Source organism: Vipera berus, assembly GCF_964194415.1.
Source record: "Vipera berus genome assembly, chromosome: 12".
Classification (NCBI taxonomy): domain Eukaryota; kingdom Metazoa; phylum Chordata; class Lepidosauria; order Squamata; family Viperidae; genus Vipera; species Vipera berus.
In genome coordinates, this window is record NC_138215.1 from 2,892,701 (window position 1) to 2,914,726 (window position 22,026).

General features: G+C 49.6%; 1 protein-coding gene across 2 annotated transcripts in view; it reads left to right on the top strand.

Moving 5' to 3' along the window:
- Window positions 1-5,573: 5,573 nt before the first annotated feature.
- Window positions 5,574-22,026, top strand: part of FRMD5 (FERM domain containing 5) — a gene marked incomplete at both ends in the record, with an annotated part of 111,622 nt that continues 95,169 nt past the window's right edge. Inside the window, one exon of one of the 2 annotated variants that reach the window (XM_081337535.1) lies at window positions 5,574-5,785. In XM_081337535.1, the coding sequence (XP_081193661.1) occupies window positions 5,684-5,785 (102 nt within the window). The remainder of the gene's footprint in view (window positions 5,786-22,026) is intronic. The other variant, XM_081337536.1, reaches the window with a different exon arrangement.

The following is a 22,026-nucleotide window of genomic DNA, read 5'->3' on the forward strand; positions in this document are numbered from 1 at the left end:
GTATTACTTTTATTTACAATAACCATAATATCAATAACATAAGAATAAAATTCCAGATTCAGGAAACTAAAACCTCCACCCTTTAACTAAAAATTACATCTTTTACAATGATTCCTTCAGAATTTAAGACAAGGATTTACAGAACCGTATACTGAGCTTTTAACATGCTTTCCAGATAAGGGAACTCCATGTAAAATTTCTTTTTATATTATATATTATTAATATAAAGAGAGTGAGTTTAGTCTGGTGGTTAAGGCACCAGACTAGAAACTTGTGGGACCATGAGTTCAAATCCTGCCTTAGCTAATAAAAGCCAGCTTGGGCCACTTGCTCTCTCCCAGTCAAGCCCACCTCACAGGGTTGTTGCTGTGGGGAAAATGGGAGGAGGAAGGTGTGTTGGATATGTTTGACATCTTGAGTTATTTATAAAAATAATACAGGCAGGATAGAAACAAGCAAACCAATAAATAACATATCTTAAAAATAACATTCACGTTGAGCACATTTACCTATCTCAGGGTAAGGCTTAATAAACCCCTCTGTATATGTAATTTATTTATCATCATTCAATGCAATCATTTGAAAAATATATGGAATAAGTAAACCTAAATTAATAAATTTAGTCCATCAATAAAATAGCTTTTAATAAATCTGTGCCTATTGCAATAGTTTGTAATATTTAACAGAGTATCCCAGTTTGTCCAAATGCAGTAATCAGAGGCATCAATGCTGGAATACAAGTATGACCTTCTGAAATAAATATATCATTTTTCAAAAATGAAATGGCAGATGCTAAGAATTCTAAATAAATAACAAAAGTCAAAGAAAAAGCAAACATCCTTTTACAATATATGAAAAGAAAAAGAGAAAAAAAACTAGATTAAAAAATAGGGCTGCCTGCAGCCCCTCATCTTTTTAAGAAATTCAAATTTAGCCAAGAAACTATGGAGTATGACTTTTTCAACAGGGTAGGATGCTCTGTGATCCTGCATAGATACTACAATTTTATTTATTGGTGTTTTTTTCCACAGTAAACTAATATGAATTATTATTATAGTTGACTGCACAGTCAGCCAGATGTTTAGATGGTATTTGGCATTTTTTATCCAGCTATTGAGTCCTTCCCAAGAAGCAGGTAAGCAGAGGTGGTTGTTTGACAGCATTAAAGGTATCTTTGCAGGATGTAAAATGTTCCAAGCAAAGCTGCCTTTTGCATTTGACTGGTGGTGGTTTTGTTAATGCTGACGGTGTTCAAATTGTGCTCCAGTTGTTTTGGGACTGCAAAGTACCTATAGCTATTGACACTATCTTTATTTTCTTTTGCCACATTCTTCTTCTATTTGCAGGTATTTTGTTATTCTCTACAGTTCTTTTTCTTCTACTCTGCTCTGTCCAGTACTGCCCCATCCAGTATCCAGACTTTTTTGTCTTTCTTATCGACAGTTGTCAAGTCTGGACCGTTATGTGGCAGGTGCTGGTCTGTGTGAATTTCTCATTATTTCAGCTTTGAGGCCACCAAACTCCATAGCAATTCTTGGCAGCTTTCACATAAAAATTAAAAGAAAATAAGGTATATCAAGAAAAAAGAAAATAATTGACTGGAAGCCAGGGAGGTAAGGGCAACCCCCCCACAACCAGGTCTGACAGCCTTGGAATGTCAAAATAGCGGGACCAGATGGGGATAGCACTTCAGAGGCAGGAGCACCACCAAGAAGACCTGCTTCCTAATTCCCACAAGATGGTACTGCTTATTTGACAGGAAGTGGAGCGTGCTCACCCTGCCATTCGTTTATATATATGCAACTGAAAGAAAGATTTAAATTAGACAAAAAGAATCACGGGTTTAGCTTTGTTAAAAATGAATTGGAAACCCTACTCTGTGGTCGTGATGAACATATTATTGCTAAAGTTTATAAAATGTTATGGAATTTAAATCTGGAAAATGAACAAGTAAAACACTATGATTCAAGAAATTTTGGATATAATGTAATGCTTGAACAATGGGAGAATATGTGGAATAAAGGATTAAAATTTACATTAAACTACTCTTTAAAAGAAAACTTTTACAAGATGATGTACCATTGGTATTTAACACCAGATAAGTTATCAAAAATGTATAAAGGTATTTCAGAAATGTAAATGTTACCATTTATGGTGGACGTGTGATAAAGCAAGAAAATATTGGAGCAGGATTCACATGTTAATACAGAAAATTCTTAAAGTGACTATAGAAAGAAAACCAGAGACTTTTCTCTTGGGGCTAATGGACAAATACCTGGAAAAAAATATGGAACTTTGATGTTACATATGTTGACAGCAGCAAGAGTACTCTACGCTCAGAGATGGAAGAATGCATCAATTCTCACAGCGCAGTGTAGGGGTTCTGGAACTGGAACTAGAAAAAGAAACAAATCATGTACCCTTGCCTAACCATTGCTATCTAGCTTCTCTAATCAGCATTTGCATCAGGGACCAATTTTATGCAAGTGTGGGAAACATGTACATGTCTGAAATGCCTGGAATGCAGAAATTTAGTTGCCTGCAAAGTGATAGAACTGGGTGACTGTTAAGAAAATCCCCTGTGGTTTTCCCCTGTAAGTATTCCCACATAAGAGAGGGCATGGCCAACCCTGAACCGGCAGTGTAGATAGAGACAAGTCTGAGAAATCTCTTGGGAATCGTGGGAAGGGACGTTTGCACTAAGCAAATGAACCCGTGTTTAGGGAAGAGGAGGAGCCATGTTACCAATAGGCTGTGTTAGCCATTGGAATGTACTGAAACCCATTGTGGCAGTAAAAATAATCTTCAGGAAAGTAACATTGAAAAACCTTGTGCACCTCTGTTTGGCTAGCTTATCTTTTTAACAATTTCAGCCATGGAAGAAAAGGGGGGAAAATCAAAGAACTGAATGCAAGTTTTTGTTTTTTAATCTGGCTCTTCAGACAGACATTCAATTTTTCCTGTTAGACAATGGCACCATCTACAGTGTTGTTTGAATTTGCTGGGCAGGACCTGGGAGCAACTATCAAACGTTCCTCAGAAGGACAAAATTAAAAAGGAAGGCCCACATTGGCCTCAAACTCCAAACTGATGTGTTTCTTAAAAATGACCTTTGTGGGAAATTAGAATAAGTGGAAGCCAGAAAATTATGTGGGCTTCCAGGCTTGTACTTGAAAAGGAGAAAAGCAAGTAATGGTTCAGGGCCCGCGATTGTCGGGACCCCTGCTAATTGGTCAGCACAGTTCTTAACCGCTATCCCGAGCACCCCATCTGGGCCTGCGGCTTTGCTGGGATTCACAGCCTTCAATACAGCTCTCACTTGGTGTTCACACAGGGTGAGTGGCTGAGAATCAGGAGGCTACAGGGTCTGGTCTTTTTACGTCGTAGCGAGCGAAGAAGATATTCAGCTCCTCAGCCAATGAGGCGTCGGTGTTAACCATGCTCCTCGTACTGCCCTTGTAGTTGGTTAAGTTCTGCAGTCCCTGCCATACTTGCCTCGGATTGTTGTCTGCTAAGTGGTTCTCCACCTTGTGTTTATATTGTTGTTTCGCCATCCTAATGCCTCTTCTGAGATTTGCCCTGGCCTCTCTGTATGTGTCCCTGTCCCCTGCCTTAAAGGCAGAATCCCAGGCTCTCAGGAGTGTTCATATCTCTGCATTCATCCAGGGTTTACAGTTCCCATAAACTCTAATGCACTCATCTGTTGTTACACTATCAGTGCATGTTCTAATATAAGAGAGTACAGCATCTGTATATGCATTTAGATCTTGCTCTTCAAATACACTCCAGTCAGTGGTTTCAAAGCAGTCCTACAACTGGCTGAGAACACCCACTGGCCAGGTTTTGACCCATTTTATGACTGCCTAAGTCAGGGGTGTCAAACTCAATTTCACTGAAGGCCACATCAGTATTGCAGTTGCCCTCAGGGGACCTGGTGGATATGGCCTGGGTGGGTGTGGCCTACTAGGTGGGCGTGGCTAGAGTGCATATGGCCTACTGGGTGGGCATGGCCAGCTCTACATCGTTTGCATCAAGGGTGCCTGTGGGGGCCTGGGCAGGAGTGGGACAGATCTGAGGGTCTCTGGCAGGAGGGTCTCTGGGCCAGGGCCAAGGCAGTGGGGGCCGTTCCCTCACTGTTTCCAGGATAGCTTTGCGGGCCGCATGAAACCACTTCACGAGCCGGATCTGGCCCCCGGATCTTGTGTTTGACATGTCTGGCCTAAGTTCTTTTCCTGAGAGGGACAGCCTTCCATCCTTCCGAGGTAGGTAAAATGAGGACCCAGATTGTTGGGGGCAATTAAGCTGACTTTGTAATAATGCCGCTTGGGGGGTGTATGAAAGCCCTAATAAGCAGGCATATACACAGAATGAAGGCTACTGCTAAGTTTGTAAGCCGCCCTGAGTCTTCGGAGAAGGGCGGGATATAAAATTGAATTAAAATAAAAAAATAAAAATAAATACTTTGGGCACAACAGGAGTGAAAGATGGTCAGATGTACCCAGGTGGGGAAGAGGGAAAGCTCTGTATGCCTGTTTCAGATTGGAATACACATGGTCCAAAGTGTTCATCCCTCTGGTGGAAACTTGCACATACTGTACAAACTTAGGGAGAACTGTCTTCAGACAAGCTTGATTGAAGTCCCCAGCCACGACAAGAGCGCCCTCTGGGTGTTTGCTGCTGCCTGGTAATGACATCATACAGCTTGGCATCAGGTGGAACATAAACAGCTGTAATAATTACCACAGTAATTTCTCTAGGCAGATAGAAAGGCCTACATATAACAGTCATCAGTTCCACATCTGGGGAGCAATAGGTGTACACCAATCTGCTGTTGACACACCATTCACAGTGTCAATCAACTCGAACAGGGTCATAACGGAGGAACCGGGTCATAACCGGCTCAAGTTGTAAGCCCAGGTGTAAAAAAGCTGCCCTCCGTTGAGGTCCGGACTTCCAGACGGAGCCCCTGCGATGGCTGGGTCGGAAGAGGCCAGGCCGGGAGGGGACCTTCGGAAAGCGTCCGGCAGCGGCCCTTCCAAAGGGAGGCGGCGGCGGCGTTTCTGAGGCTCATCGGAAACTCCTGCCCGAACTCGCGACTGGCGCGGCTCGCCTCCCCGCTGGCTTCCCCGGAGGCGCGCTGGATTCCCTGGGAGCCGCTCCGCAGCGGCTCCGCGTCCCTCCTCGAGGCGCCCGGGGACCGCCCTGCCCGGCGTCCGCGGCGCGGAGCTTCGGCCGAGAGCGAGCGAGGCAGCCGCGCCCGACACCGCCACTAGGTCGCGGGGGCGCCGCGCTCTGGCCCTGCGGGGGGCGCTCGCCGCGGCTGCAGCTGCCGGGCCCCGCCGGAGAGGCCGAGAGCCCCCCCGACCCCCCAACCGGAGCGGCACGTTGGTTTGCGCGCGAGCTCGTCAGAGGCGGCGCCGGGCCCGGATTGGCCTCGGCGGCCACGAACCGGGGGGCCTAGCTCGGCGCCGGCCCGCCCCGCCTCCCCCTCCCGCAGCCGAAAGCCGCGCCGCTCGCTGCCTGCCGGCCGGCCGGCCTCCCCCCCCCCCGCCCAGCCGGGCTTTGTGCGAGCCCAGCCGAGGCAGACGGCGGCGGCGGCGGCAGCGGCCCTCCTCGCCCGCCAGGCAGCCCCCTGCTCCGGCCATGTGAAGGCGCCCGCCGCGCAGCCCCGGCGCCGGCCAAGATGCTGAGCCGGCTGATGAGCGGCAGCAGCAGGAGCCTGGACCGCGACTTCCCCTGCACCGTCCGCCTCCTCGACGACAACGAGTACTCCTGCACCATCCAGGTGGGGCGCCGGACAGGCGGGCGAGCCGTCCTCGGGGCCCCGAGCTGGGCGGGCGGGCGGCTCTCCGGGCCCGCCGCTGCCAGGAAACGCCGCGCTGGGGGCGGCCTGGCGAGCGGCGGCCTCGGGCGAGAAGCCAGCCGGGCGAGGGGCGGCGGCGCGGCTCTTCCGCGGGCGCCGCTCCGAGCGGCCAGGAGGGGCGGCGGGGCCGGCCGGCGTTGCGTGCCGAAGCGCGGCGGGGAAGAAACTTCTGCCCGGGGAGGCGCGGCGGGGGGCGGGCCGGGCGAGGGCGCCGCTGCGGGACGGGGCCTCTCCGCCGCCCGAGCCTTCCCGGGGACTCCCGCCCGGTGCGAAGCGGCGGCCCCGTCGGGAGTTCGACTGGCGCGGCCGCGAGGCTGCGACCGGTGGGGGGGGGCGCCGTGGTGCCCAGGCGGGACCGCCCCGGCGGAGATGCTGCCGGGCTGGGTTCCGGGCTGCCCAGCGAGGCTATGCCCGGCCCGGCTCGGCTCCGGAGGCGCCTTTTGCCGCGCCTGGCCCGGGACGGCGCGGGACTCGGGCGCGAAAGCTCCGCCGCCGGGGCCGGTTCCGGGGCGGCGGCGACGGCAGAAGCGGCGTTGGGCAGCGGTGCGGTCCGGCGGGCTGCGGGGCCCCGGCCGGGCGCCTCCTGGGTCGCCGCTGGTCCTCCAGCCCAAGTGCTCGCTGTGCCTAGAGGCCGAGCGGGGCCGCCTGCCCTGCCCGGAGAAGCGGCGGCTCCTGAGCTGGTCGGGCGGCTCGCTTGTTCCCCTGCCCGCCGGTTGGAGAGAACGGCGGGCTTTTGGTCTGAGGGGGTTAGCTGCTTGAAGGAAGCCCCTCTGTTGAAGGGCTGCTGGCCGCGGTTGCTCTTCTTGGGGGCGGTCAGTGTCTGGGGACCCAGCCGAGGCCCCGGGGGAGGCTGCCGAGTCCAGCCTGGGCAGAGGAATCTTCCCCCCTTCTCAGCTCTGCCCAGGCCCCTGGCCCCCCTTCCCTTTGCCGGTGGAGGATATTCCCAACGCTGAACTGGTTTTGTGCTCTCAGCCTCCTTGTCCTGCCACCAGAAAGTCTGGTTTACTGGGTAGTGTGATGAACGCTCCCAGACATTGTGACAGTCAGGAAACTGGACTTAGCGAGATGTGTGGAAACAATTGTTTCGGTTTAGCAGAAGGGGCCCGGCTCTGGCCCCTTTAGAGCCAGTTCCAGGCCTCACAGCAGCTTTGGCCCCCCAGTTCGCTTTCCCCTTGTCAGGAACTCAGCCAAACGCTCACAGAGCCAGCAGAGCGGAGCCCTTGACAGGGTTAGGGTTAGGCTGTGAGCTTCACCCAGAGATCTGCCTGCCAGAGGCTCTGCTGCAGGATTCGACTTCAGCTCCGCATCCTGCTCTTGTGACGGCCTCGAGGGACTCCTGATCTGTGCTGACAGGGCGGCTCTCCCGGGCCGGAACTGCAAGCAGAACTCTAGAAGGTAGCAGTGCAAGGTTGCCCGGGCATCGCTTGATGGCAAAGAGACTGAGAAGCCAGCTTTGCAGAGGCTTTGGCCTTTTCTGGGGTTCCCAAACTCTTCCTTTCCAAACATTTCTGACCTGGGAGTAAACCGCATCTACAAAATGGGAATTTTCCCTAAGAGACCTTGCTTGCAGAGAGAAAGAAAGAGGGAGGATCCTGGAGGTCATTCTGGGGGGAAAGACGAAACACACAACTCTTTCCTGACTTGAGGCTTGGATTTTGTTGGGTGTGCTGGTTTTAAAGTAGGCTGCACTTTGCCATTTAAAAACAAATAGGTGCGTGTATGCCTTTCCCAGAATGTATTTTTCATTATCTTGATTATGTGAGGAACTGGATTTTAATCAGAACGTGTGACTATATAATCCCTGCAGCTGTTTGGCATTTAGTTGAAATAACTCTAAAATAACTAAAAGAAAGACTGCTGATCCCAAAGGATCAGGAGGACTCTAGTAGTCCCTTTTCCAACTGGTGTCTTTTAGTACATTTGGGAAAAATCTTACCCCAGGCCTCCTGATTCTTTCGCTGCCGGAGACTGGCTCTCCCGTAGTTCTCCAACAGAGACAGCTCTGATGATCCAGGCGGCATTTCACTTAAATGCTGCTGCCTCCCCTGCTAAGCCCCCATTCCTGGCAGTGGGTAGAGCCCCCACTGGAGCAGGTCCCAAGTGGGGAAGCGCTCCACTTAGCCAGCCTGCTCCAAGGGAATGCGACCCCATCGGCACCTTTCCTTCTGCTCTGCACGGGAGGCCACGTTTCTCTAGCCAGGCTGGGGCCTTGAGTGGAGGAATGATTGAACCAGACACGGTTACCAAGTGGGAGTCTCTTGAGCGGGGGGGGGGGGCACACAGAGATAGGCAGGAGGCAGGAGGCCTCCCCATACCCATGAACCTGCTGGGTCCTTCTCCGGCGGCTGTCCTCCTTCACCTCTGCCTAGTCTCCAGAAAGAGCTTAAGCCCTGACGTTGACTACAAAGGACTTCCTGGGTTGCTCTGTTCCTCTTTTGTGGCCATGGGCGAGACGCTTTGCTCTGAGCACCCCTCTGCACACAATGTGCTGGTGTAGCACTTCCGGGCCAAGGGAGCAGCTTCATTTTTAGGAAAGGTCAACGTGAGTGGGCGGGTGGACGGAAAGTGCAAGGCAGCCCCAGGGCTCCTGGACCTCTCCCCGCCCTGTTCCCCAGACTCTTCGTGTTTGCAGATCTCCTTGTGCTGCCGTGTCATTTGGGGGGCATGTCAGCCACAAAGCTAGGACAAAGTGGGACAGGCAGCTTCACCACCAGCTGGATTCGTAATTGGCTGACCAACTGTACTCAATGGATACTCCTCAATGAAATTACATCTGCAGAACATGGCGGGAAGCATGCTGTGAGGGGTACCTCAAGGTTCTGTTTTGGGCCCAGTACAGTAGTCCTCGACTTAAAACAGTTCATTTAGTGACAGCTCAAAGTTACAATGGCACTGAAAAAAAATGACTTATGACCGTTTTTCACACTTAAATTTTGTTGCAGCGTCCCCATGATCACGTGATCAAAATTTGGACACTGACTCATATTTAGGATGGTTAGTGTTCTAGGATCATATGATCCCCTTTTACAACCTTCTGACAAGCAAAGTCAATGGGGAAGCCAGTTTCACTTAACAGCCGTGTTACCCACATTTTGGAGGGCATTATGCTGACTCTGCAAACTCCTTAGAGAGTGCCGTAAAGCACTATGAAGTGACATATGTCTAAATGCTATTGCTACTAGCTTAATAACTGCAGTAATTTACTTAACGGTGGCAAGAAAGGTTGTAAAATGAGGCAAAACTCACTTAATAAATGTATCAGTTAACAACAGAAATATGGGGCTCAGTTGTGGTCATAGGTTGAGGACTATCTGTACTCTTCAACGTCTTCATAAATGACGGAGAGGAGGGGATAGAAGGAGAATTCCCCAGATCTGCAGATGGCACCAAGCTGGGGGGGAAAGCCAACGCTGTAGGAGACAGGCTCAAGACCCAGAAGGATCTCGACAGGCTCGAACAAAATGCAATTCAACGTCGAGAACGGTCAGTTCCGATGCATAGGCAGGAAAACCCGAATGCACAAGTATAGAATAGCTCAACAATTGTGGCCCCACAATAATAACTCTGAAAGAGGTCTAGGAGTCCTAGTGGACAATAATTGAGGTATGAGCCAGCTAATGCAATCCGAGGCTGCGTCAACAGAGGGACGGGGTCAAGATTACAAGAAGCATTAGTACCTCTATACTGCACTGGTGAGACCAGACTGGAAATACTGTGTTCGGTTCTGGTCACCATGATACAAAAAAGATGTTGAGACATCTGGAGAGTGTACAGAGAAGAGCAACAAAGATGATAAGGGGTCTGGAGGCTAAACTGTATGTTGAACAGCCCTCTGATTCTAAGGTTTTAAGGTTGGATGGTCATCGGAGAGATCCCTGCAGAGTGAGCCTGTCTGTAACTTGTGGCCATAACGGCAGAGATCAACTTAGTGGGTAGAAGCCACCATGGTCACTGGGGAATAGGGATTTTCTCCTAGTCCAGAGGTCCCCAACCTTTTGGGCACCAGGGACCGGTTCCATGGAGAGGGGTTTTTCCACAGACCGGAGGGTGCACGGTTTTGTGTGCTGCCTGCATCTCACGGATGGGGCTTTGCTTGTTCGTGTGGACCGGTTGCTGGCATGCTGGTCCACGGACCTGGGGTTGGGGACCCCTGTTCTAGTCCCAATCGGGCAGTTGAGAATTCTCCCCCCTCCCCCCGGTTCCAAAAATGTTGATGATGGACTCCTCTCTGTACAGCCTCATATCCCTCCAAAAACTAAGTTGACAAAAAACGCTCCTTTTCCTTCACCTCTGCCAACAAATGCTGCATCGGTGAATCCCTCAATTCATTCCAGGCAGATCCCCTTTCTGGAACAGCCTGCATCTCCTCTGAATTTCTTCCTGCAAGGGGAAAGAAACCTCAGCCACTTTCTGCTCTCTTTTTATTTTTATTTTTTAATGTAGCTTCCTTGGTGTAGCGTTGCCAGCTCAGGGAGAGCCAGGAGACTGCAGAACAGTGGCAGCAGCTGGCTGTCCCCCACCCCCCACCCCCACAGAGTCACCTGCTGCTTCTCTGGCACAGGGGGGGGAAGATGTCCACTGGCCGCCTGGGTTAACTGGACCAGTCTCTGCTCCCCCCCACTGCAGAGCCTCAGCTACCCCCTTCCTCAGGGAAGCCCCCCCCCCCCGCCTCTTCTCCGGGAGTCTTCAGGAGGGCAGCAGGCAGCAATTTGCGTGCTCAGAAGCGGAGCATCCCAGTCAAGATGAGGCCGTTGGGTGCTAGGTGAGCTGCTCCATCCCCCCTTGGCAGAATCGGCAGAAGAGACTTGTGTCATTTAAAAGCAGCATCCATCGGCCGGCTCCATTGGAGCAGAGCTGTCCAGGAGGCATCTTCCTCTGCTGGGGGGGGAGGGGGAGGCAGGCAGTAGCAAGCATGGAGCCCCCCCCCCCCCGAGTCCTCAATTGAACTGGCCCAGGCGTCTGCTTGGTGTCCTAAAACGCAGGTGGGAAAGACGAAACGAAGGTAGTGTCTGGAAAAGCAGAATTCCAAAATTTTAGGCAAGCTGGAGAGCTTCTGCCTCGCTGAGGCTGGCAGGTGGAGGAGTTTTTCATCCACTGAGAACTGAGCAAGATGTCACAACTCGAGGTCCACTTATTTAGATCCCACCTTTAACCATTCTTCCCAAACAGCTCATAGTCATGTAGACCATTATCATAAAAGCACAAAGTATAAATACTGACATACTTTATTTTAAAAGGAAAAGATATACACGTATATGGGTTTTAACTTTAAATAGTGGCTTGCAAAGGATTCAGTCAAAGAGTCACCTTTGGAGAGATGGGCGGCATATAAGTTTAATAAATAAATTCAGTTATGGATATAAAAAGCAGGAGGGAACTTTCAGTAGGAAAAGCATGCAGGAAAACATAAAGCTCCGATGCTCCAACTGTACAAAAGGAGCCAATTTACTGGACAGTTTCAGAAAACATAAAATACTACAGACAATAAAGAGAACTTAACTCCCCCTCCCCCCAATTAAATTAAAAGTAATTGTATGCAATAGTCTCACCAAAGGTTCTCTGTTTTTCCTTTCAAAGGGGGCAACCTCTCTGATTTCCCACGGTCTCTGTTCCTTCTCAGAGCTCTGAGGCTGCTGGGCAAAGCCCCCCCCCTTTTCTCTTTTCAGCCCTCTCGGTCTGTCCTGTTAAAAAGACAAAGTGTTTTTCTGCAGGGGGGCAGGGGGTCCTCAGACTTTGAACATGACTCAATTCTATGACTGGGAGGAGTGGAGGGGATTAAAATTCAGCTATGTCTGGTGCTCAGTATATTTCATTTATTTATTTAAGAGATATGGCCACAAATATTTTATAAAATAGTTCTGGATGTCCATCAACAAGCAGACAAAATTACATTAAGTGATGTCAGTGTTATTGTCCAACAGCTATTTTTTAAAGTAATTTTATGAAAGAGTTTTACAAGAAAAGATAGCCATGAAAAACTATATGATAAAGAAAAAAGAAAAAGTCAATCCAAATAGAGCTGGAAGGGACCTTGGAGGTCTTCTAGTCCAGCCCCATGCTCAAGCAGGAGACCATTTCAGACCAGTGACTGTCTGGTCTCTTCTTAAAAACCTCCAGTGATGAAGCACCCACAACTTCTGGAGGCCAGCTGTTCCACTGGTTAATTGTTCTCACTATTAGGAAGTTTCTCCTTAATTCCAGGTTGCTTCTCTCCGTGATTAGCTTCCATCCATTGTTTCTTGTCCTGCCTTCAGCTGCTTTGGAAAATAAGGTGACCCCCTTTTCTTTGTGGCAGCCCCTCAAATACTGGAATACTGTTATCATGTCACCACTAGTGCAAAAAGGAGGATAGACAGAAAAAGAAAAAAACAATTTAAAGAAGCATCTTCTGATCTTTACAGCAGTTACTTACTGTCTCTCCATCCAGCAGCTATTTTAGGAGTGGATGTTTCTATGGTATATATCGTTGTCTGCAATTTTCTTCCAGTCATCTTAATGTTTAAATTCTTATTTCTCCTGTGCAGAGGTCCACCCATATTAGTCAGGACTAAGCCCCCATTTAAGCCCCCACACTACCGGTGCAAGTAGCCAGGACTAAACATAGTATACTTCAATTTCAATAAGACATTTGACAAACCTACTTATTGGTAAGCTAGAAAGAGGCGGAATAGACAACATCACCACCAGATGGATTTGTACATGGCTGACAAACCGTACCCAACGAGCAGTCCTCAATGGCACTACATCCACACGGAGAGAAGTAAGCAGTGGGGTGCCACAAGGCTCCGTCTTAGGCCCAGGACTCTTCAATATTTTAACCAATGACTTAGATGAGGGAATAGAAGGGCAACCCATCAAATTTGCAGATGATACCAAACTGGCAGGAACACCCAACACTCCAGAAGACAAGCTCAGGATCCAAAAAGATCTTAACGAACTTGAACAATTGGCCCTATCCAACAAAATGAATTTTAATGGAGAGAAAAACAAGGTTTTACATTTAGGTAGGAAAAATCAAAGGTACAAGAACAGATTAGGCGAGACCTGGCTCAAAAACAGTAACTATGACTCCAAGGTACTAATACTTCATGTGATCTTGATTCTATGCCTCTGTTTATACAACCCAGGATTGTATTAGCTTCTTTGGCTGCTGCTGCACATGGCTGGCTCATATTCAGTGATCGTCCAGTGATCGTCCTCTATGACTCCTTGGAGTTGTATAAACAGAGGCATAGAATCAAGATCACATGAAGTATTAGTACCACTTTATAAAACCCTTGTAAGACCACACCTGGAATACGCAACCAATTTTGGTCACCATACCTCAAAAAAAGATATTGAGACTTGGAAAAAGTTCAGAGAAGAGCAACTAAGATGATCAAAGGCCTGGAGACTAAAACATGAAGAACAAAGAACGGCTGCATGACTTGGGTTTGGCTAGTCTAAAGTGTCAAGTAATAACATTTATTAGGCTAATAAAGGACTTTTAAGGTAAACAATGCCTCAGAGTCACTTGAAAAGCCCATAGGTTGGAAACTTGACATAAAGAAAAGAAGAAATAGGGGTGACATGATAGCAGTATTCCAGTATTTAAGGGGCTGCCACAAAGAAGAGGGAGTCACGTTATTTCCAAAGCACCAGAGGGCAGGACAAGAAACAATGGTGGGAAACTGACCAAAGACAGAAGCAACCTGGAATTAAGGAGAAACTTCCTGACAGTGAAGAGAATTAACCAGTGAATCAGCTTGCCTCCAGAAATCGTGGGCGCTCCATTACTGGAGGTTTTTAAGAAGAGACTGGACAGTCACTTGTCTGAAATGGCATAGGATCTCCTGCTTGAGCAGGTGGCTGGACTAGAAGACCTTCAAGGTCCCTTCCAGATTCTATTCTGTTCTGTTTTGTTCTAAACCTAAGGTGAACCCTAGTAGATTAATATGGCTGCCCTGGTATCTTGTGGGATTGGATCATATATTGATTGGTGTGTGTGTGTGAATGTAGACTTCTGAAACAAATCCCTGCAGCCCCCCTCCTGCCCCCCAGCTGCTGGCATCTGTAACTGCTTGGCTCCTGTTGGGTTTGGTTCTTTGATTCAGCCAGGAGGGCAGCCTTGCACTGCTTCGCACCCCCAACGCAGGGCCAATGATCAGCCAGTCTGCCTCCCCCTCCTCCCCTTTGTGCCATAGTGGGGAGTTCTGGGTCAGGACCCAGACATGTGGAAGCTGTGCAGATGATAGTCATGCTTGGGGTGATATTATGGGTCCCATATTTTGGGGTCTGGAAAGGTCTGGAAGATGTTTGGTTCTCTGAAATCAAACTTCTCCCATGGGGAAGAGTTTGCCCTTTGTGGGGGCTTTCATTGTACATCCCTCTTAAGGTAAACTTGCTCATGAAGATATGAAGGATATGAAGAAACCCCTGTCTTTTGACCTGCCGGGCCCTGTACCTGATCTTTTTGCCTTGAAGAGCTGCTCGTCTGAATGCAGCCCTTGGCAGTGGCTGCTTTGAGCTGGTCTTGGTGAGAGGACCCAGAAACTTCCTTTTTGTCACTTAATGTAAACGGCTTCAGGGAAGAGCCATCCAGGAACCTCTCAATGCTCACCGGGGGGGGGGGGGAGGAGGAACAGCTGCCCCGTTAAAGAGAAGAGAAGAGCAGCTGGAAGGGACCTTGAAGGTCTTCTAGTCCAACCCCCAGGGCCCAAGGTAGGAGACCTTATTCCGTCCCAGTCAAATGGTTGTCCAGTCTTTTCTTGCAAACCTTCCGCAAACCTCCAGCGAGTGGAGGACCAGCAGCCATTGGTTCAGTTGATGCTGCTCTTTGGATTCTGACACCAGAGGAGAGGGCTTTGTGATCTGAATGGCCCCATTCAACTCATGCATACTGTCATTGATTTGCAGCCGAAATACCAGGTCTTTGGGTCTAGGCGTCCTAGCAATGAGACTGAATCTCAGCCAGCTGCACGAGGGGCCTCCAGACAAGGCAGCTCCCTCCGTCCCTCACCCCCAGGGCTTTTGTCTAGGCTGAGCTTGGGCGGGTGAGGCGAGTCGCCTGCCTGCCTGCCTGCCTGCTTGGTCTCTGCTTTGAAGGGAGCAGCCATTATTATGCAGCTGGTGATCCTCTTGCTCCTTCAGCTCAGCCTCCGAGGAACAGCGAAATGTTTGTCAGCAGGAGAAGCCCTGCACCTACCGACACAGGCAGGAAGGCTGTCCTGGCTCCCTCGCCATTAAATTTAATAGCTTTTAAATCTCAAATTTGAAATTGGGATGTAGTGCAAACGTTGCTGCTTCCACGAGCCACTTTTCCAGAAACCCCCCTGGGCCCCATTGCCCTCCTGGGCGTGCTATGAAAATGGGGGCAGCCAGAGTCCGGGCTGTTCATGGGGCGGGTGCCCCCAGCCAGCCAAAAAAAGGGGTCTAAGCTGGGGGCGAGTGTGCGGGTCAGAGGGTGTCAGGAGCAGCCTTGCTTCTTTGGTAAGGGAGGGGCTTTTTACCAGCCAGGCCGGTTGCCTTTACTAGGCTGTCCCCTTCCCGGGACCCTGGCTTTACACTGTGTGTTCGCGACCTCTCCACCTCAGTCGTCTCCTGCCTTTGGGCGGCCAGGGCCCGGCTCAGCCCGGAGAAGGGGCCTTGCTTCAGCAGCAGCAAGGCAGGCCCCAGAAGGGCTTCTGACGTGTCACGCTGTGCGCTTGGAACCTCTCTGGGCCTTTTGCTGCCTCGGGGCTTCTCGGCAGGAGCGCTGGGAAGCCAGGTGGGCACAGGCAGAATTATGCTCCTGTCCTCAGACCGCCCTCCTGTTGCCCGTGATTGCTTCGGGCTTGGTCTGCTCTGAGTAGGACTATGGCTGGAGAGCTTCTGGAAGCTTCCATTGCCGCGAAGTGCGGCAGGTCAACGTGTGTTCTGTGCTTGGCATTTACCCCCGTCAACAGACCCGCCCCGATTGCCAGCTGTCCCTTTAGAAGCGGAGCACTGCTTAGGAACAGGGGGTGCCAGGGCGTGCCCGCACCCGGAGGGGATTTCTTTTGAGGAGCCTTTCGCTCCCTGGAAGGGCAAGGCGGGCCTTTTTTCCCTGCAGTCACTTCAAAATTAAAATCTGTTGCTTTTTATTCCAGTTAGGGCTCTGTGTTAGGGTGCTATGCTCCTTTGGTTCTGTGCTTTTTTCACCAAGGCAGCATAGGAATATTAAAAAGGAAGCACGCAAAACTGTCTTTGCCCCTGGATGACCTGGGCTCCTTCGAAGCCCCCAAAGGAAGGGGAGGACAGGTGAGGAGGAGCTGCTTGGCTGGAGAGCCCTAGGAGTTAATCATTTCTTGGGGTTTCCTGCCCTGCCTTTCACTTTTCCGTCTGGCATTCCCATGAGAAGATTCGCTGCTTTGCCACTGTGGGTTGTTCACCTTTCTCAGAAGAAGACACGGGAGACCTTCTGACCCTCTCCTTGCCTAGGCGTTGAGACGCCCTTTCTTCCTCCCGTTCCACACCAAACCAAAGTTTACGGAAGGGAAGCATAGTTGGCAGTGATCTCTTTGGTCAGTTCTCCCAAGACAGATCTCAAGGGTTCTCCTCAAACTAGGTCATGGCCCACCAGGTCACAGATGTACCCGAAATCTCTTGTAGACTCTCTCTGGGTGTGTCAACCTGCAAAGTGGAAGGGCTGTGTAGAAGCCCTCAGGAGAGAGTGGGGCGGAGGGGGGACCATATCTGTCCTAGTATTTTGATTGTCTTGATTCTCAGGGATTTCTGCTGGAGGCCATTCAGTGCATCACTACCCATGATTCTGTTTTAGCCTTATATAGGCCTATCCCCAAGGAAATCCGGAGCCAAGTTGCAGCATGAACTGGCCTAATTAGGAGACAGCTGTGTCCCATCTGCTTCCATCACAAGCAATTCTGCTTAGAATAAATGAAATGATAACAGGAAGGCAAGGAGCATCCGTTTCTGAAAAACTGAAAAATTGCAGGGAGGGTTTGAAATGGCTGCCTCCGCTCCCAGACAAGATCCTTACAAAGGAATGGTTGGGGCCAGCAGCTGAGTAGACAAATTTGTGCACTTGTACTTTCCTGGACTGTGCTTGAAGAACTTGCCTGTTGTCCCCAACTGAGAGGCAGTTTGCAAGCCCACTTTTCTGTCCTCAGAGGAACCTTTACAAGCTGAAGGAGATGAGTTGGAAGCCGCCTGTGGCTGTTTCCTCTGCCGCCACTGGCCTGTCCATCCAGCTCATCCGCTCAGGCCTGCCTGAATCCGTTTCGCCTCCCGATAGCAACGTTTGTTCAAATGAGGAGAAGAGCCGCCTTGAGCAAGGTGGCGATCCAGGCTCCAAGTGAAGGACTGCTGGGTCTCTGTGGGGAAAACAGGGCTCATGTCCTCTCCTTCTTCATCTCCTACTGTTCTCCACCTCTTCCACTTGGAACCATTTTATTCCAAGTTTGGTGGTCCATTTTCGTGGCTTTATAGCAAAAAAGGCTGCCTGCACCACCCACCTCCTAAGCAGCAGCTTCGTTTTTTTAGATGGAAGCAGAGAAACAGCATGGAGAATGTTCTGCAATCTCCTGTCTTCTTTGAGAAGTCATCCCTTTTTCCATGTTTCTCTCCTTCCTTCCTCCCTCCCTCCCTCCCTCCCTCCCTCCCTTCCTTCCTTCCTTCCTTCCTTCCTTCCTTCCTTCCTTCCTTCCTTCCTTCCTTCCTTCCTTCTCTTAATAGCTCACAGCTACTTTGATCTAGATCAGTGTTTTTCAACCTTTTTTGGGCAAAGGCACACTTGTTTCATGAAAAAAATCACGAGGCACTCCACCATTAGAAAATGTTAAAAAATTTAACTCTGTGCCTATATTGACTATATATAAAGTAATTCTCTTGAATAGGAATCAAATAAACACAAAGAAAGTATTTTATAATTACTTTTCAATTTTTCCCACGGCACACCAGGCAACATCTCGCGGCACACTAGTGTGCCGCGGAACAGTGGTTGAAAAACACTGATCTAGATATCTGGAGAATGTCTACTTCCTGCTGTTCATCTATATTCTTGGGCTGGCTCTGATCCTTCTCTGGTCATTTTTTACCTCCTGATTTCTGGAATGGTCTTGATTTCTGGGATCCAGTCACTCGAAGAGATGCTAGGGAGAAGGTTTCTTCTGTTGTAGCAGCCCTAGAGGAGAAGTTGGATGATGTTTGCTAAGCAAGTGCTGGTAATAACCTTTTTTGAGTTTGTTTTCCTGATCTGGAAGACAGGAATCCTCCTAATATCTCTTGTGTCTCCAGGGTCAAACCTGTTCTTGAAGCTCTTCCTGACGATATCTTTTCTAAATCTGACATCAGTCCAAATGCAGCACAATATTTAACTCAGAATATGTTTTAAACCGGGGTCCCCAACCCCTGCATCGTGGCACACTACAGGCTGTGGTCTATTCGGAACCGGGCTGTGAGAGAGGCCGGCCGGCCCTCAAGTGAGCGGCCCCCCAAAGGCTTCCCTCTTGCGTGACTGGAGTGTGTATGCGCACCAGCCCACTGCTCGAACGGTCCGGTTCCCCTCTCCCGCCAGCCGGGCTGCCGAGCTGCCTGCTCCCGATGCTCCTAAAGCGGAGCGATGAGTGGGACGGGCATAGCCTTCTCAACTTCGCTGACTCCCGAGGCTGCCTGCCCAGGACCCCCGGTCTGCTCTGGGGCCGTCGGGCAGCCTCGGTGAGTCTGAAGGAGCATGGGACGTCGCCCCCCCCCAAGGCTTCTCTCTTGCTTGAGTGAAGCTGCACTTGCACCAACCCACTTTCTCCCCCCCCCATTCCGCTGAGCCACAAAGGTTGGGGACCGCCGATTTAGGCCACACACCAAGGCAGACTGTTGATCCTGTGGGAGAAATAAGACAGCCTGGCTCAAGAACTCTCGGAGTTGAAGTTCACAGGTCGTAAAAGGGCCACACTTCCACACTCCTGATTTAGGGAAATCACCCCAATTCAGGTGGGTCATTTCTAAGATACCTGGGCTTGTGTTAGGATACAGATTGCATTATGGGGATAATTTCCTCACCTGGTGGAACCCAGTAAATTCTAAATTTTCAGGTTGCTATGTTTTAAACAAAAACAGTTAACATGCATAGTTTTGAAAGAATGCACATGCGTGCAGAATGAAAAATTGCCTTCGGAAATAAAGGCATCCCAGCTTGCAGCTCCTGTCTGACTTGCACAGTGTCAAATGAGGAAGCCAGGTGGGTTGGGGTCTTTGCCAGACTGCTTCATCCATCCTGCCCTGACAGCCGTTGTATGGATAAAACATATAAAGGACGGTTGCAGGAATTGGGAATGTCTAACTTAATGAAAAGAAGGATTAGGGGTGACACAATAGCAGTCTTCCAATATCTAGGGGGCTGCCACAGATGGGGTGTGTGTGTCAATCTATTCTCCAAAGCCCCTGAAGGCAGGACAAGAAGCAACAGATGGAAACTAATCAAGGAGGGAACCGGCCTAGAACTAAGGAGAAATTTTCTGACAGTCAGAAGAGTTAATCTGGCTTCCAGAAGTTATGAGTGGTCCAACACTGGATGTTTTTAAGAAGAGATTTGGCAACTATTTGAATGGTTTAAGGTTTCCTGCTAAGCAGGGGGTGGGACTAGAAGACCTCCAACTCTGTTGTTCTGTTTTGTAGTGATTTGTATACTAGCCCTATCAAAGAAATTGAACTTATCACGATAATCAATATAAAACATGCCTTAGAAGATAAAAAGCATAACGTCAGTATAAAAATGTTTTATGTAGACACAGTGCTTTTTTTTGTAAAAGAAAAAGGTACCGGAACTCACACATGTCATACAACCTGCCTTGCCTACCCTACAAGGTTCCATCCAAAGAAGGTGCCGGAACTCCGTTCTGAGCATTCTATGAGAAAAAAAGCCCTGTGTAGACCTAACCCAGCAGCATCCTCTGCATCCACGTATGGGAGAAGAGGCAGCTTCCTCCTTTTCCCAAGCAGATGGCAGTGTTCTGTTCCAGCCTACTACCGGCCCTGCAGAAAAGGCAGGGACAACCCCTTTACAAAAGGCAAAAGGCTGGAAGTAAGCCCGCCAAATTTATTTACACAAAACAGATCCAAAACAGAGCAAACTGAGCAAAACAAAACACGAACCACTAAAACAGGAGCTATTCAAACGGTTGCCTTCAGCAAACCAGCCCTCCCACACATTCCCCTTTTAAACAGTTCAAGGCGTGGCTTCTCTCTGCCTCCTCCTGAGGTGCCCCATTGCTTTCCTCTGTTTACTCCTGATTGACTGCCTCCTGCGTCGGGCATCCTTGAACAGGGCCAGCTGTGGGTCATCTTCATCCACGCTGTCAGGCTCACACAGCTGGGTTTGCGTAATAACCAGATGGGAGGGGCCTGGCTGAGAGCTCTGCGAAGCCTCAGAACTGTCCTCTGCAGGCTCTCCAAACCCCTCCTCCTCCTCCTCCTCCTCTGAATCGAATGACCCAACTGCCGAACCCACAGGCTGACCCTGAATCACAACAGGCAGGGAGGGGCAGAGGAGTATTCCAAGGGATGGGAGTCGCTTGTGGAAAAGCCTGTTTCGTGCCCCATCCTTCCGGAGGAGCTGGCCAGGTAGATGCTGGTAGAGGGAAGCAGCCCTGCAAATCACTAAGACTTGGAATTGGACTGGATCCAGGCGAGCAGCTTCTCTATCTGGCAGGGATTTCATGCAAATCTGATTGCTGTCATCTAATTCCTTATAGTCTCCAGACTCTGGGTTAGCATCTGTCCAAGTGACGGAAAGACCAGGAAATCTGTGTCCCAAAATAGACCAGTAAAGAAGTTGGTGGCATGGGGGATGGGCCAGGGATGAGGCTGGTGAGATGTGATAGAATGGCTAACAGGCCCTGAAGGAGGAGAGAGCAAAACCGTTGCTAGACGAACTATCACCAAAAGGTCAGGAAAGGAGCCAAATGTGGAGCAGAGGCTCAGAGTAACCTTTGATTACAGAAAGTATGAATTATCTGGAGTGGTGATTCTCAACCGTGGCCACTTTAAGATGGGTGGACTTCAACTCCCAGAGATGGCTAGCTGGAGGATTCGGGAGATGAAGTCCACCCATCTTAAAGTGGCCACGGTTGAGAAACACTGATTTGAAGAATTTCTTTGAGAAACCTTCAAGTTTCTGATTCATAGATCTTTCCACAAACTGAGGTTAAGTTTTCTAATTTTGCAGGGCTTGTAAGGGAATTCTCCCAATGTGCCTTGTGAACCTGCTCCTGCTTCGCCCCACGTCCCCTCCTGTTCCCCTCTAACCAGTGAACCTGTTTGTATTTGGAGGGAGATTGGCTGGTCTTTCAGAGGAACGTGGGTCAGAGATGACCCGTCTCCAGGCCGGCTGAAAAGAGGCTAAGCCTTTGTCCCAGAGGCTCCAGCCCTTTTCCACCTCAACCGAGAAAGCAGTTGGTACAGCTGGTTCTTGCCCTTCACCTGGTGAGGCTGGTTGTGAATGAAAAGGATGCCAGAGGAATTCATCAGTCATTGCCCTTAAATTGTCCTACAATAAAACTCTAAGAGCACAGCCGCTTGTCTGGTTGCCAAGGTGAGGGGAGAAATTTTATTTATTACTCTTAGTTTTTACTGTATTTTAGATTTTGTTTTATCCCACCTTTCTTATTTTTTGTAAATAAGGTGGCAAACATAGCTAATACTTCTTCTTCCTCCTCTTATTTTTCCTATGAGGCGGGTTGGGCCGAGGGAGCGAGGGAAGGACTGGCCCGAAGCCACCCAGATGGTTTTTCATGCCTAGGGCAGGACTAGAACTCACAATCTCTTGATTTCTAGGCCAGCATCTGAATCACATCCTTACACTCGACGGGGATCGGAATGAAATTTGATCTTCCAAAGATATTTTTATCCTCTACCCAAATTATAGAAAATTATCTTAAAGTAGTTTATAGATGTTAAGGATCCAGTCACAGTGATGACTGATCCCAGGGACGCCAGGTTCCCTTTGTGGCTGGATTGTAATCCATGTCCAGTAATACCAGTTGGAGTTCTGAGCGTGGAGAACAGCAAATGATAGGTGGGACTTGGGGGGTCTTAGCACAAATCTCCGCCGGGGCAGGAATCCTCCGATCGTCCGAGATGGATGGTTATACTGAACACCCTTTGCCTCCTCCCCTCCCCCATCCTTTTAGCTGCTCTTCATAGGGTGTAGC